General features: G+C 39.9%; 1 protein-coding gene across 6 annotated transcripts in view; it reads left to right on the top strand.

The window, feature by feature from the left end:
- The window catches only part of SAP130 (Sin3A associated protein 130), a 99,208-nt gene extending 85,660 nt beyond the window's left edge, over positions 1-13,548 (top strand). For all 6 annotated transcript variants that reach the window (XM_037125628.2, XM_053667471.1, XM_053667473.1 and 3 more), the window contains 3 exons: positions 11,062-11,165; positions 12,258-12,371; positions 12,627-13,548. In XM_037125628.2, coding sequence (XP_036981523.2) covers positions 11,062-11,165; positions 12,258-12,371; positions 12,627-12,785 — 377 coding nt within the window. In that variant the 3' untranslated portion in view covers positions 12,786-13,548. The remainder of the gene's footprint in view (positions 1-11,061; positions 11,166-12,257; positions 12,372-12,626) is intronic.
- The last annotated feature ends 2,867 nt before the right edge of the window (positions 13,549-16,415 follow it).

The raw sequence follows: 16,415 nt of genomic DNA on the forward strand, positions 1-16,415 counted from the left end.
GGGGTAAATGATTTTTCTCTACTGCTTTTAATAGCTTCATAGAGAGATAATTTACATATTAAAATGTATAATTTAGTGATTTCTAGTGTATTTACAGAGTTGTGTATCCATCACTGCAGTTAGTTTAAAATTTTTTATTATTCCAATAAGAAACTCCATACTTCTTAGCCATCACCTCCAGTCCTGCCATCTTTATCCTCCATATGCCTCAGCCCTAGGCAACATCTGATCTACTTTCTGTCTCAATAGATTATCTTTTTTTTCTGTTCTTTTTTATTTTTTAATATATTTTATGGATTATGCCATTACAATTGCTCTGTTTCCCCCCTTCATTCCCCTCTACCCTGCACCCCCCCTCCCCCACCATTCCCCCTTTTTAGTTTATGACCACGTGTCTCAGGTTCTTTAGATTCTGTATTTCCCATACTATTCTTGCCTCCCCCCCTATTTTCTACCTACTGTCTATGCTACTTATTTTCTGTACCTTCTCCCCCCTTCTCCTTCCCCAACTCCCCTGTTGCTAACCCTCCATGTGATCTTCATTTGTATGGTTTGCTCCTGATCTAGCTGTCCTCTTAGTTCGCTTTTGTTTTAGGTGTGGTTGTTAATACCTGAGTTTGCTGTCCTTTCACTGTTCATATTTTTTCTCTTTTTTTTCTTAGATAAGTCCCTTTAACATTTCATATAATAAGGGCTTAGTGATGATGAACTCCTTGAATTTGATCTTATCTGAGAAGCGCTTATCTGCCCTTCCATTCTAAATGAAAGCTTTGCTGGATAGAGCAATCTTGAATGTAGGTCTTTGGATTTCATGACTTGGAATACTTCTTTCCAGCCCCTTCTTGCCTGTAAGGTCTCTTTTGAGAAATCCGCTGACAGTCTGATGGGAACTCCTTTGTAGGTGACAGTCCCCTTATCTCTTGCTGCTTCTAGGATTCTCTCCTTCATTTTAATCTTGGCTAATGTAATGATGATGTGCCTTGGTGTGTTCCTTCTTGGGTCCAACTTCTTTGGGACTCTGAGCTTCCTGGACTTCCTGGAAGTCTATTTCCTTTGCCAGAATGGGGAAGTTCTCTTTTATTATTTGTTCAAATAAGTTTTCCACTTGCTCTTTCTCTTCTCCTTCTGGTACCCCTATAATTCGGATGTTGGAATGTTTAAAGATGTCCTGGAGGTTCCTAAGCCTCTCCTCATTTTTTTGAATTCTTGTTTCTTCGTATTTTTCTGTTTGGTCATTTTTTTTCTTTCTTCTGGTCCACTCCCTTGATTTGAGTCCCGGTTTCCTTTCCATCACTATTGGTTTCCTGTGCATTTCCCTTCATTTCATTTAGTTTAGCCTTCATTTGTTCCTCTAATTTGTGACTAAAATCAACCAGTTCTGTGAGCATCCTGATCACCAGTGTTCTGAACTGTGCATCTGATAGGTTGGCAATTTCTTGGTCGCTTTGAGTTATCGGCTTCGGGGGTTTGAGTTCTTCTTGAGCCATGTTTTGGTCTGTTCGAACCTGTTACGTATGAGGAGGGGGGCCTTAGGTATTCACCAGGGCAGGGCCACCCAAGTCACTGGATTGTGACGCTGTATGTGGGGGCGGGGTCAAAGGGGGCAATAGCGGTCCCCTCTGCTGCTTCCTGCCACTGAGATCTGAGCGGTCTGTCGCACTGCTCACTCCTTTGCTGGTTTATCTGCATGGGAATGTGTGACCGTGGTCTGCCTGCCGCCTTGCACCTTCACTGGGTCCGTAGCTACCCCATACCTGGGATTCGCCTTCAGCTGCACGCCTGGGTTGGGGGAACTTTTTTGCCAGACGTGCTCAGTTGCTGACTCCGCCCCTCTTACTGGTCTGGTCGAATGGTTCGTTGTTATCAGACTTCCCTATAGTTCAATTTTCTGTGGGTTGGCTGCGGTTTTGTTGCTAAAACTTCGTTGTTTTTAAACTTGGTTGTGCGAGAATGCACAGTGTTTCCACCTACACCTCCATCTTGGTGGAAGTCCTCTATAGCTTTTCTAATGTGCATGGAATCATAATATGCAGTATTCTGTTACTGGCTTATTTCACTGAGCATGTTTTTAACATTCATCTGTGTTGTAGCATGTATCAATACTTTATTCCTTTTTCTTCCTATTCCTTTTTCTTCCAAATATTCTAGTTACCGAATACCAGGTTTTATCCATTCATCATTTGGTGGATATTTGAGCTGCTTCCACTTTCTGGTTATTATGAAAATTATACTACAAATGTTTGTTCAAATTTTTGTGTGGCTGTCTGTTTTCATTTCTCTTGAATATGTACCCAGGAATGGAGTTTCTGGGTTGTTTGGTAACTCTGTATGTAACATTCTGAGAACTGCTAGACTGCTTTCCAAAGCAAATACATTTTCCTTTCCTATCAGCTATGCATGATGCTTCCAATTTTTCAACATCCTCACCATATTTTAGTGACTTTTTTATTATAGCATGCTGGTGGGTGGGAAGTGGTACCTCAGTATGGATTTTTTGTTTGTTTTTAATTGTGGCAACATTGGTCAAAAGAAACATACAGGTTTCAGGTGCACATTTCCATGATACAAATCTGTAACCTACACTGTGCTCATCACCCAAAGGCAGACTATCTTCTCTCACTACACATTAGGCCCCCTCCACCTCCCCCCACAACCTCTCTACCCGCTTCCCTCTGGTAACCACCACACTGTTGTCTGTGTCCTCAGTTTTATATTCACATATGAGTGAAATCATATGTCTCTGTGTTTTTTCTGACTACACTAAACATAATATTCTTGAGCTTCATCCAAGTTGTCGCAATGCTAGTATTTTGTCTTTTCTTATAGGTTTCAAATATTTCAACGTTTAGTGGAATCCACTAGTGAAGCCATCTGGTCCTAGACTTTTGCTTTGGAGACGGTTTTTGATGGCTGTTTCAATTTCTTCACTGCTGAACAGTCTATTTAGATTTTACATTTCTTCATGATTCAGTACAGGAAAGTTATATATTTCTAGGAAATTATCTGTTTCTTCTAGGTTATTGAATTTGGTGAAATGCAGTCTTTCATAGTATTCTCTTATGATCCTTTGTATTTCTGTGAGGTCTGTGGCAGCTTCTCTGGTTTTGTTTATATAGTTCTTTTCTCTGTCTTTTTTTTTTAGTGAGTCTAGCCATGGGTTGGTCAAAGAACCAGCTCTGCATTGTATTTTCTGAATAGTCTTTTTTTGTTATCTATTTCATTTGATTCTGCTCTAATTTTTATTATTTTCTTTTGCTGACTTTGGGTTGCTTTTGTTCTTTTTCTAGTTCTTTAAGATTTAATGTTAGGTTGTGTACTTGCAGTTTCTCTTATTTCTTGAGATAGGCCTGTAGTGCTATAAACTTCCCTCTTATTACTGCTTTCACTGCATCCTAGAAGTTCTGATACGTTGTATTATCATTCTCATTTGTCTCTATATATCTTTTGATCTCACCTTTATTTTTCTTTAACCCAGTCATTTTTTAATAGTATGTTGTTTAATACCCATATATTTGTGGATTTCTTTACTCCCTTTTGCAGTTGATTTCTAATTTCATTTTATTTTATTTTTAATATTTTGTTTATTTATTTATTTTTTTTTTGAGAGAGGGGAAGGGAAGGAGAAAGAGTGGGAGAGAAATATCAATGTATGGTTGCCTCTCATTTGTCCCCTGCTGGGAACTGGCCTGCAACCCAGGTATGTGCCCTGACTGGGCATTGAACTGCGATACTCTGGTTCGCAGGCCCACACTCAATCCACTGAGCTACGCCAGCCAGGGCTGATTTCTAATTTTAAAGCATTGTGGTCAGAGACTATGCTTAGTATAGTTTTTTTGAGGCCAGTTTTGTGACTTAACATACGGTTTTTGAGGCTTGTTTTGTGACTTAACATATGGTTTACCCTTGAGACTGTTCCATGTGCACTGCAAAAGAATGTATAACTGGATGTTCTCTGTAAATGTCCATCATGTCCATTTGATCTAAAGTATTATTTAAGGCTGATATTTCTTCATTGATTTTCTGTTTGGATGATGTATCTGGAGGTGTCACTCAAGTATTAAGGTCCCCAACTATGATTATGTTCTTGTCTGTTTCTCCCTTCAGTTCTGTTGGTAAATGCTTTACATATTTTGGTGTTGTCTGATTGGGTGTATATATATTAAAATATGTTGCGTCTTCTTGATGTAGTGTCCCCTTTATCATTATAAAATGTCCATATTTTCTCTTGTTACCATTGTTATCTTGAAATCTACTTTGTTAGATATGGCTATTCCTGCTTTTCTGTATATGTCATTTACTTAGAGAATCATTTTCCACCATCTCTCTTTGAATCTTCCTTTCTTTTTGCACCTTAGATGTGTCTCCTGAAGGCAGCATACTGTGGGGTTTTATTTGATCCAAACTGCCGCTCTGTGCCTTTTTATTGGTTAATTCAGTCTATTTACATTTAGGATAATTATTGTGTGAGGACTTTTTAATAGTAGCTTTATATTTTGTTTACCGGTAGCTCTGTGCCTACATTAGTTTTTTTCCCTTTGTGTTTCTGTCTGTTGTTTTTCTTTGGCGGTATTCCATATTTCTTTTTTTTATTATATTTTATTGATTATGCTATTACTATTGTTCCAATTTTCCCCTTTGTCCCCCTCCACCCAGCACTACCCCATTTCTCAGGCAATCCCCATACCTTTGTTAATGTCCATAGGTCATATGTGTAAGTTCATTGACTAGTACATTTCCTATACTGTACTTTTATATCCTCATGGCTATTCTGTAACTATCTGTTTGTACTTCTTAATCCCATCACTTCCTCACACCTTCTCCTTCACCACCCCCTCTCCTGTCTGGCATACATCAAAATTATCTCTGCGGCCATGATTCTTTCTCTTTTCTTGTTTGCTTAGTTTGTTTTTCAGATTCAATTAGTGATATGTATTTATTGCCATTTTATTGTTCATAGTTTTTATCTTTTTCTTAAATAAGTCCCTTTAACATTTCATATAATAATGGTTTGGTGATGGTTAAATCCTTTAATATTTTCTTGTCTGGGAAGTTCTTTCTCTGACCTTCAATTCTAAATGATATCTTTACTCGGTAGAGCAATCTCAGCTGTAGGTTCCTGCTCTTCATGACTTGGAATATTCCTAGCCAGTCCCTTCTAACTTGCAAAGTTTCTTTTCAGAAGTTATCTCACTTCTGAAAAGAAATGAGTCTTTGGGCACACCCCCGTGGGTAACTAACTTCTCTGTTTCTGCTTTTAAGGTTCTCTCTTTATCTTTAACAACTGGCATTTGAATTATGATGTGCTTTGGAGTGGGACTCTTTAAATCCTTCTTGTTTGGGACTCTGTGCTTTCTGGACTTCTGTCTATTTCCTTCACCAAATTAGGGAAGTTTTCTTTCATTATTTTTCTCAAATAGGTTACCAGTTCCTGGCGCTTTCTTTTCTTCTGGCACCTTTCTGATGTAAATGTTGAAAACACTTCAAGTTTTCCCAGAGGCTCCTCACACTGTCCTCTTTATTTTGGATTCTGTTTTTGTTTTGTTTTGTTTTTATGATTGGTTGTTTTTTTTATTCCTTTTGTTCCAAATCATTGATTTGATTCTCAGCTTCATTCACCCTACTGTTGTTTCCCTGCAAATTGTTATTTTAATCAGTGTATCCTTCATTTCTAACTGGATCTTTTTTGTTCTGTTGAGGTCTTCACTAAGCTCCTTGAGCATCCTTATAACCAGTGTTTTGAACTCTGCATCTGATAGATTGCTTATGTCCATTTCGTTTAGTTCTTTTTGTGGAGTTTTGATCTGTTCTTTCATTTGGGCCACATTTCGTTGTCTCCCCATTTTGGCAGCCTCCCTGTGTTTGTTTCTATGTGTTAGGCAGAACTGCTATGACTCCATGTTTTGATAGCATGACCTAATGTAGGAGGTGTCCTATAGAGTCCAGTGGCAGAGTCTCCCCATCAACCCAAGCTGGGTATTTGAGGTATGCCCTTCGTGTGGGCTGAGTACACCCTCCTCTTGTAGTTGAGCCTTGGTTGCTATTGGCAGATCAATGGCAGGGATTTACCCAGGCCAGGTATTTGCAAAGGTTGGCTATGACCACTGACCGACTAACCTCTGCTTTCCGTGGAGGATCAACTGTGCAGGAGTAGAGTGGTGGTACTTCAACATGTTCTGTAGCTATCTACTGGATGGTGCTGGCCCTGGGGTTTTTTGGGTGGTGCAGGCCAAGGTCAGCCCCCACCCCTGTTTTGCCTGGGGCTGCCCTACCTGAGCTTTGGACCAGTCTGAGATGGCTGCAGCAAAGCCAAGCTGTGATCTAGGCTGGCTGCTGCTAGTATAGGGCCTGGGGCCACTGAGCAAGAGGTGCAGGGCCTGAGGTGTCACTGAGGCCAACTGTTGCTTGTTTGAAAGGATTTAGGAAGTTACGAAGCATGAGCCAAGACCAGTCATTCATATGGAAAGGCTACTGTTAACAGCTCTAAGTTTTGTGGATGGATTCTGAGGGGATCTCCAGGATAGGGCGAATAGGGTTAGCAAGGTCAGTGGGGTCTTAGACATGGCATCCGCCTGTCCACTCTTCGGATCTCCCCACCTCTCTTTTTGGGCAAAAGCTGCCGCCCAGCTCTTGCCTTGATGCCAGGTACTTTATACTTGCCCGGTATGCCTCTGGTGCCTTTCAAGCTACTGGTCTGGTGCTTGACAGACTGAGTCTGAGTAAGATTGTTTATGGATTTGTAAGAGAAACTACTTAGGACTCCAGAAGTTTCTTCCACTGACTTAATCCCTGCTGTTTTTTACAGCCAGAGTTATGGGGGCTTATCTTCCTGGCACTGGAACCCTGGGCTGGGACTCCTTACTCCCAAGATATCCAAATTTTTATGTACCACACATGGGTGTGGGACCAGCCTATTCCATATCTGCACCCCTCCTACTAGTCTAGACGGATGTGGTTTTTTTAATTCCTTAGTTATCAAGACTTACATTCAACTAGATTTCTGAGTATTAATCGTTGTATAATTTAATTTTAATTTTGATGTTGTTGTGCAAGGAGGCAAAGTGTATTTGCCTCTGCCACCATCTTGACCAGAAGTACAAGTGGTATGCCATACTTCTTTTCTCCCTTTTTTTTTTTAAAGCTTTGTGTCTGTTTTAAGCTCTGTGTATATGGTACCATTAGTGTATGAAAAAGAAAGTATAAATACAGCACTTTTTCATCTTTTAAGTGCATCTGATCTTCATCCACCATCGTAAATTTAGACCTTTTATGTTTTTGTTATCATAAATTGCCCCTGTTTATGCTATAAGTTTGATTATCTTACTCATAGTGTTGTGATCTTAAATATTAAATACTTCCTGCAGTGGAGGTCTTCTAGTAATAAATTCCCTTTTCTTCTTCGTGTCTGGAAAAGTCTTTATTTCTCCTTCATATCTGAAGGATAACTATGATGGATATATTATTCTCAGCTGGTAATTTCTCCCTTTTGGTAGTTTGAATATTTGGTTCCATTCTTTACTGGCTTGTAGAGTTTCTGCTTAGAAGTCTAAAGATCACCTAATGGGCTTTCTTTTATAGGTTACTTCCTTTTTCTCCTTGGCTGCCTTGAGAATTCTTTCTTTGTCATTAATTTTTGACAATTTTAATACAATGTACCTTGGAGATAACCTTGTTGGATTGAGGTAACTGTTCTGTTTGCTTCTTGGATTCAAGCATCTAACTCTTTCTATGTGTTTGGGATGGTCCCTAACTATTTGAAAAGGCTCTGTGTTTTTTCTTCTTCTGATAATGCCTTATTCTTTCTGACGGAGTCAGATAGTTCATGTAGAGCTTTTTAATTTTTGTATGCTCTAGTCTCTTTTCTTTCTTCTGTATTTCCAGATTTCTATCTTCAATATAACTTATTCTTGCCTCCAGATAGTCGGCTTTATTTTCTATGCTCACTGGTTCATTCTTGATCTCTTTTATTGAATTTTTCATCTCCAGAATGTGTTTTGTTCTTTTTTAAAAGTTTCAATCTCACCCTGGCTGGTGGGGTCCAGTGGATTGAGCACTGTCCTGTGAACCAAAGGGTTCCTGGTTCAGTTCCCAGTCAGGGCACATGTCTGGGTTGTGGACCAAGTCCCCAGTGCACGGGGTGCATTAGAGGCAACCACACATTGATGTTTCTCTCCCTCTCTCACTTCCCCTCTATAAATACATACATACATACATATACATGCATAAAAATTTTTTTTTAAGTTTGACTCTCTTTGGTAAAATACTCATTTTGTCCTTTGATTTGTTTTCTGAGCTCATTAAACTGCCTGTATTTTCATGCTGCTTTAGTTTTTTTCAGAATTGCACTCTTGAATTCTCTGTCACTTATGTCACATATTTCCATGTCTTTAGGTTTGTTTTCTAGAGATTTTTCATTGACTTCTGAGCTGTTTTGCTACCTTGGTTATTCATGGTATTGAGGATTTCCTTCGTTGTCTAGGCATCTAAGAGTGACACTCAATGCAAAGAGATCTTTTATTATTTTCCAGTAGGTGGCACTGAATCAGGAGGGCATTTTTTTAGCACTGTGAAATACCAGAGCTAACCCCTTGACTGTCCTCAGTGTAGCTGTGATGCTTGGAAGTGGGATTGTTTGGGAAAACTCAGCTACCTTCTTTGTTTTGCCCTTTCTATAATGGCAATCTCAAACTTCCACAGGGGTCCCCCAACAATGCATCCTAATCAGGAATCAGTCACGGAATGCACCCTTTATTCAGGGAAAATAATTATTCTGCAGTAACAGTTCTTCAGTTAGTGTGCTTCTCTACCCAGTACCGAGAGCAACAGAAGATGAGTTTGGGGAGTCTACAAGGCAGCAGTGCTCCATGGCCTTGTTTCTCTTTCTCGACCGTGGCTGTACATCATTCTGTGTCCTTGCCAGGGTCTTTCAGCTCAGCCACAGCTCACACTGCTCACTCCTGCAGGGATGCCCACCAAGTGTCGCTGTTCCTTCTAACCTGCAAAGTTTAGGAAGGAAGTGCCAGCCACAACCAGCTTCCTCTCCTCTCTGAGCTGAGCCCTACTTTGAGCTCCTGTCTCCATTGCTAGTCTTGAGTCTTTCTCCCTTCTCACCTGTCCTTTTTGTTCCCATTTGCCCACCTTTAGATGCTTCAATGTGTGGATCTCTTAGGTGTGCCTGTGTGTTGAACAGGAAATCCTTTATTAAGTTATAGCTGTTCAGATTGTTGAAATTTCAGTCTAAGAGACCAAGGGGATCTCTCACACTACCATTCTTTTGACATTACTCTCAATGTGGTTTTCATTGGCATTTCCCTAATGCTAAAGATGTTGAGTGACTTCATGTATTTATTGACCATCCATGTATCTTTTGGAGAGATGTCTGTTTGGAATCTTTGACCTTCATTTTTAATTGGTTTGTCTTTTTGAGTTCTAAGAATTATTCTGGAGGGATTGAGCAAAAAAGAAAAAAATAACTTAGGAACATGGACAACATTGTGATGATTATGGGGGCTATAATGGGTGGAGGTAGAAAAGGATATAGGGGAGATAAATGGTGATGGGAAAAAAAGATCGAATAAAGTTGAATTGCGGATAGATCAATAGATAAATTTTGAGAGTTCTTCATGTGTTTTAGATAAAAGTCCCCTATCAGGTATATCTCCATACTATCTTTGTCACTTACTGTGAATCTTTATTTGAAATTTAAAAGTTTTTAAAATGCTTACAGTGAAATCCACAAGTATATCTAAAATGTGAAAACAACAGGGTCTGTGCACTATATCAAGGTTGTAGTATTATACTCTAGTTTTGCAAGACTCTACTATTAGGGAAGACTAGGTAAAGACTACACAGCATCTCTCTATTATTTTGTACAACTGCAAGTGAGTCTGTAATTATCTCAAAAAGTTTAAAAATTGTTTAATCGTTTTTATGCTAATATTTGCCTGTTAGATAGCGATTTTTTTTTTTAATTGACGAACTTCTTAGAGCAGTTTTAGGTGCACAACAGAATTGAGCAGGGGCACAGAGATTTCTCATATATCCCCTACCCCACCCATATGAAGAGCCTTCACCACTTATCAACGTCCCCACTGTAGTGGTACATTTGTTACAACTGATAGTCCTATACTGATCCATCATCTCACCACCCAAATTTCATTGTTTATGTTAGGATTCAGTGCTGGTGTTGTACATGCTCTGGGTTTTGACAAATACATAGATTGTTTTTTCTTTAAGAATAATTTTTAAAATAAAAAATTTTAATTTAAAATATTTTTAATTAGCCCTGGCTGGTGTAGCTCAGTGGATTGAGCGCGGGCCTGGGAACCAAGCAACCACGGTTCGATTCCCAGTCAGGGCACATGCCTGGGTTGCAGGCCAGTTCTCTCCCTCTCTCCTTTCTTTCCCCTCTAAAGATAAATAAATAAAATCTTTAAAAATAAAATAAAATGAATAACAACCCAAGTAAGTGAAAATAATTAAAAACAATAATTTAAAAAATATTTTTAATTATTTATGTAATGTGTAAATATATTTTAAATCCTACTTACACAGTAATTAAAAATTCCCAAGTATAGCTAAACTCACCTTTGATGAGCACCCCTCAATCCTAGTTTGTCTCTTTCCAGCACAAATGATACATTTCATTTATATCTTACTGCCCAAATTTATTTAAATTTGATTCTTGTGATTTCTCCAAGATCTAGGTAATACTGAAGAGCTTCTAAGAGTTCAGGCCCAACTCTCCACATCCTTGCAACCAGCCCACATGAGCAAGGCTGCAACCCACTAAAGACCATTTTCCTTCTTTAAAGAGATTAGAATAGTAACGTGCTGTCTTTTGAACTCACTAGACTAGCAGAGTGAGTTCGTGAAACATTCTTACAGGATGGGCAAAAAGAGTCCTTTTATTTATGTTGTGACTTCTTAATGACTTCAACACAAAGGATATATTTAAAGATACTTAAGTGAAGAAATTATTGACAAAATAGTAGCACTTGCACAGCTTGAACATTAAGGATTTTAGCTTTCTACAACTGAAGCATACTTTTTTTATGGTTCTAGAGGAGAAGAAAGCTATGTTACAAGAAATAGCTAATCAGAAAGGAGTGTCCTGTCGTGCTCAAGGCTGGAAAGTCCACCTCTGTGCCGCCCAGTTGCTGCAGCTGGTAGGTCGTCTTATCACATGCTGGAGCTGTCTAGTCAAAGATCACTTTCTTTTGAGCAATTCTGGAACATTTGCAATGAACATGGGTCATGATAGAATTTTTATATGTGCTATGTAACATAATTATTGTATGTTTCATAGATAAAATTATGACCTAAATATGTCTTAGTTCTGGTACCCAGAACCAAACTATATTGAGCACCTATGGTGTAAGACCTACAATTAAATTTCAGTACTATGTGTTGCCATGACTGGGAGCCTCAGATGGCCTCAGTGTAAGCCCCTCCTCCCCGCTCTGCTTTTTATCATGGGGACCAGGCATGTCTCCCACTTTTCACTGAATATTGGGCTATAGTCCTCTGCCAGTTTGCAGTATTATTCAGATAAGCCAGTCACATCCTCCTGTGGGAACCACGGGGTCCCTCTCCCTCTTGACACTGCAGAGCCTACCTCCTACAACCCCTGCTTGTTCACTGTGTTCCTGAATACAGCCCCATCATGGCCCCTGTGGCCCCACGGAGTGTGCAGTGTCCTCCTCCCCTGGCCTGTGAGTATGTTGACTAGTAAACTGGTATTGACCTCATCTGTCCAGTGTCAGTCAGTGTTATGTTTTCAACTATTTCCAAAACCCTAGGGCAGGAATCTTGCCTTCACAAATGAAGTGAAGGGATAATAGTCAAAACATCAACCTCGTGAAGTTTTTTTCCATCTTTGAAGTAGCTGTGATCTGAAGAACACTGTTATGAGTATATTAAAAAGAAAACAAACAATGGTACTGTGTCTAGTTCTGTACTTAACAGAGAAGCACATTTCTATGAAATTTACAGGCTTGTTTTCCAGAGGAATTGAATTTAGGGCAGTATTTAAAAGTTATCCTTGAAGATAGACTCTGAATTACTCATATGGCAAATTGTAACATAAATTGTTATTGATCAGTTTAGTCATTGAGAGAAAGGATTTCATCACCCAAACTGCTCTCGGACTAATTCAGAAAGGTGATTCCAGGTGCCTTTATTTGCCTGAAGTTGACCAAAAAAAAAAACACACCATATTTCTGAGGTCACAATGCTCGCCTCCCCACTATGTGTTGCAGACAAATCTAGAACATGATGTTTATGAAAGACTCACCAACCTACAGGAAGGGATTATCCCAAAGAAAAAAGCAGCAACTGATGATGATCTACACCGAATAAATGAACTAATACAGGTTTGAATGAGCGCTTTCCTTTCTGATCATTTACTTTATGGAATTGTTTACTGTATTCTTGCTTCTTCCTTTCCCTTTCTCATCTACTAATATCTTTAATAAAACCTATTGTTTACTTCAGCCTGCATTACCAGAAACACTAAAACATTTTTCTATGTGAAAGCCCCAAAATGGTCTCAATTTAAAGATGAGAAGTTATTTAAAAGTCAAATTATTCTCAAGATCACTGATTGACAATTACGTCTTTTGTTTCAGGGGAATATGCAGAGGTGTAAACTTGTGATGGATCAGATCAGTGAGGCCAGAGACTCCATGCTTAAGGTTTTAGATCATAAAGATCGTGTCCTGAAGCTTCTGAATAAGAATGGAACTGTCAAGAAGGTATCAAAATTGAAGCGAAAGGAAAAAGTCTAGAACCATCAAGAATTGAGACTTTGGAAACACAATTTATGAAGAATGATAGTGGGAGTGGAGGGAGGATTTTGGTTATTTTCAAAATGGAGCATTGAAATAAAGAAAATGTTCCTTAATTCACATGTGAAAGCAGAGGGACCCATGGCACCCAATGTCCCGAAAGGATCAGAGATGACCTGACACAGTGAATTTTAGGCACATCCCTCTTAAGTTTACTGTGTCATAAACACATCCTGATGCATCACTGTCTTCCAGTTGGAATCAGAGACACAAAAGATGGCTGGCATTTTTCAGCTTTCCAGATTATAAACTGTATCTGACGGATTCCTGTAGGACCCAGACTGAGCCTGGACTGAAAGTGTCCACTTGGACCACTTGTTATCTCCGTACACTGAAAGTCAAACCTCTCCCCTCACCCCAGTCGGTTCTTACTCTCTGACCTGTAAGCCAGAGCTGGCATTTTTCAGCAGTTCCATGGCACCCAGAGACCTGCACATCTCACACTCAAAAAGGATTTGAACTATCAATTGTCATTTTTAAGAACCATTTCAAAATGGAATTATTATATTGTCTGTCCTGTGTGTATCAAAAATTGGGTTTTTGTGAAAGCTCAGAGTAGGTAACACCGTAAATTGCTCTGAGTTCCTTGTTCTGAATTACACCCTTGGTTATCTGTACTTCTGTAGCTGGTGTGATGCTGTTAATTGTATGTACCACACATCTCCAAATGTTAATAAAGGACTCAAAGAAGTTTCATACATCAGCAGTTTGTATCATTTTATAAAGTTACTAATTGCTGTACTGAACATCACTTGAGTGTCGACCCTACTGGAGTTTCTTACACATTGCTGAGTCTCTTCTATTATAGTCTTGTTATTCTATCTAAAGAGATCCGCTTGTGCTGATATTTTGAAGATGCCACAGTGGCTCTTGTTTAGCTTAAATACAAGACTATATTGTATCCCATTTCAGATTTAGAAATGGTCAAGTTTTAGAACTAAGGCTGCAGTCAGTCATCAGGTGAAGTGTCCAGGAGTGTGAGTTTTCTTCACAGAGTTACTGTTGCTTCCTGTGAATCTGCTGGAGTGGTAGCCCAGTTTTGCTTCCTCTGGGCACAAGCAGTCATGTCTCTCTCTTCTGGCTGGATATTCTTGCAGAATGTATTTGTCTCCTTCCTAGACATGTGTTTCCAATTGCCAGCTTAGGGCTGGCACTCTTCTCTTTGCCCTGACTTAAACAGATTTGAGAGAAAGTCTGTGCCAATTCTAACCAGGTCTTTGGGACTAGTGCACTAGCTCTGTTTAGACTGGCTCACCTGAGACAGTCTTCTTCCTTAAATTAGAATGTTAAGCTCTCACCTAATATAAGATTGGAGGAGAAAGAGGCAAAGGAGGCTCTTGGCCTTCTGGTTAGGACACGTAGACCTGCAAAGCTTGGCTAAAGTCCTTGGGATAATGTGCTGTTTCACTAGAATGTTTCATTGGAATATAGAGCCCACTTTAAAAGGTACTGTTTACCAGGCACCAGTGTGTAATATAATTACTAGAATAGTGTCTTTCAGTCTAGACATTGGGATTTCATCCCATTTCCCTGGTCGTTGGCAAAATAATTCCAATTGCAGGATGGTGTAGTAATTTAGGGAACCATTTAGGAGCCATTTTCTCAGGCTAAAATATATGTAGGCCATGTAGTTTTAAAATAAAAAGTAAATTCTTTCTTAGACATTGGATAATGAATACATGGGTGAATCTGAAAATTTGGCCCAGTGGGCTCCCACGAGGAGTCAAAACGGAACCACCCCTGATGGCACAGAAGTACAAACCCAGAAATAGAACCACAACAAATCCCCAGGCAAAGTAGGACATATAAACAAAATTTGAATCCACAATTCTATTGTTTCAAACGAGTGCTCACTAGCAAGTTGCCTTTTCTTCTGCCAACCATTACTGCATGCACTAGCACAAAAGCCCAAATGGTCTGCTGTGGACCCCAGTGGCACAAAGCTCAAATGGCAAAGGTAGAGAACTGACAGTTTGACTCACTCAGAGTCTGTCTCATTCCCAGACCCATTTCCTTTCATCAGCCGAGTGTTTCAAGTGGCTGACACCTTGAGCAGGAGCGCAGGGAAGTTCCCTGAGATAGAGAAATCCCTGCAGTCCCACTCTCAGGGCTGGCCTGCCACAGGCAGCTAGGAACCAAACCTAAACTCTCTAGGACTTCCCAGTATCCATACTGTCCCTTCTGGGTTTGGCAAAACTGGTACAGAACCCAAGTAAGCAGTTTGTCTGATGTCTCCACCAATAGGCAAATTCTAGAGGCAGAGTCTGGTGAGAAAGGAAAGAGGTGGTTATTCAAATACTGCATGATCTGGGAGAATGGCAGACTCATCTCAAAGCCCATCCCCTCTGGAAAACTGGATGAAAGACCAGTTGTCCTCAACCAGACGAAAACCAAAGGCAGTGTCCAGAATTCCTTCTCACATTTAAAGTACCATCCTTTGGGAAATGCAGGCGGTTTCTGAGCAGTCATTCAGGCAGCTAAGTTTGTGCCCAGATACTGTCCAGCTTCAGGTTCTCTTCTGGAACCTGTGCGTGTGGCCTGTACTGCCATCAGCCATGTGCCTTTCAGGGCCAGAAGTTCCTGCATATACACCAGCTAGTACCTTCACCATGTGGATAAGAGAGTTCCTTGGGTTTATATTAGTTTGGGGTGTGGGATGGAACTGGTGCTTTTCAGAATGCCCAATTAACTTCCCAAACTTTCACATGCTCTAAAAGGGTCCACCACCGCCTCCCCGCCAAATAATCCCTTCTTTTCCCCAGGCTAGACTGACAGAATTCTTTGGTCCAACACCTCCCCCTCTCTGATTTTGTGGCACATGTGCCTGCTTTCCCCTGGTTCCACCCCCAGTCAAATCCCAGGTTGGTCAATTCCTATACAAATGAGGACCACAAATCTCACAGCTTGATCATTCCACATAGCACTGTCCTGATTTGTAGAAATAGAGCTACTCCAATTCATTGGTGAAGATAAGAGAATATAGCTGTGCCGCTTTGATTGGACAGGAAAGTCCCAAGTTCTATTGGTCAGATTTCATCTAGGAGTTCTCTTATGAGGGTCAATTTAGAGGACAGGAGCCCAATGCAGGAAGCTTGGAAGCCCAGTCTGGCTTTTCCCTGGAATGCAGCATTTGTGAGGGATCTTTGAAAACAATGGCTGCTAGGCTCTGGTTAGGAATTGAAGTCCATTAACTACAGGTGTCTTTTTGACAGGTACATTTTCCAGGCCAGCACTAGGCACCTCAGAAGTCCTGCAATTGCCCCATCCCAATCACAACCCACTACATCCATCCAAAATAACCAGGGTCTTTGACTTCTTTTGAATAACCTATTTTACTGCAGTATAATTACATAAAATTAAGTACACCCAAACCTTAACTATACAATTTTATGCACTTTGACATATATATAACATCTGAATAAAGAGACATGACACTGCCATAACTGCAGTGTCCCTTTGTAGTCAGTATACCTCTGCCCCTACAAGAGTAGACACCAATCTGTTACAGATTTCTTTGTTGTTGAACCTTATATAAATGGAATTATACTGTCTATACTTATTTGTGTCTGG

This window comes from Artibeus jamaicensis, unplaced genomic scaffold (assembly GCF_021234435.1).
Source record: "Artibeus jamaicensis isolate MK-2021 breed Jamaican fruit bat unplaced genomic scaffold, CSHL_Jam_final contig_469, whole genome shotgun sequence".
NCBI classification, from domain to species: Eukaryota; Metazoa; Chordata; class Mammalia; order Chiroptera; family Phyllostomidae; genus Artibeus; species Artibeus jamaicensis.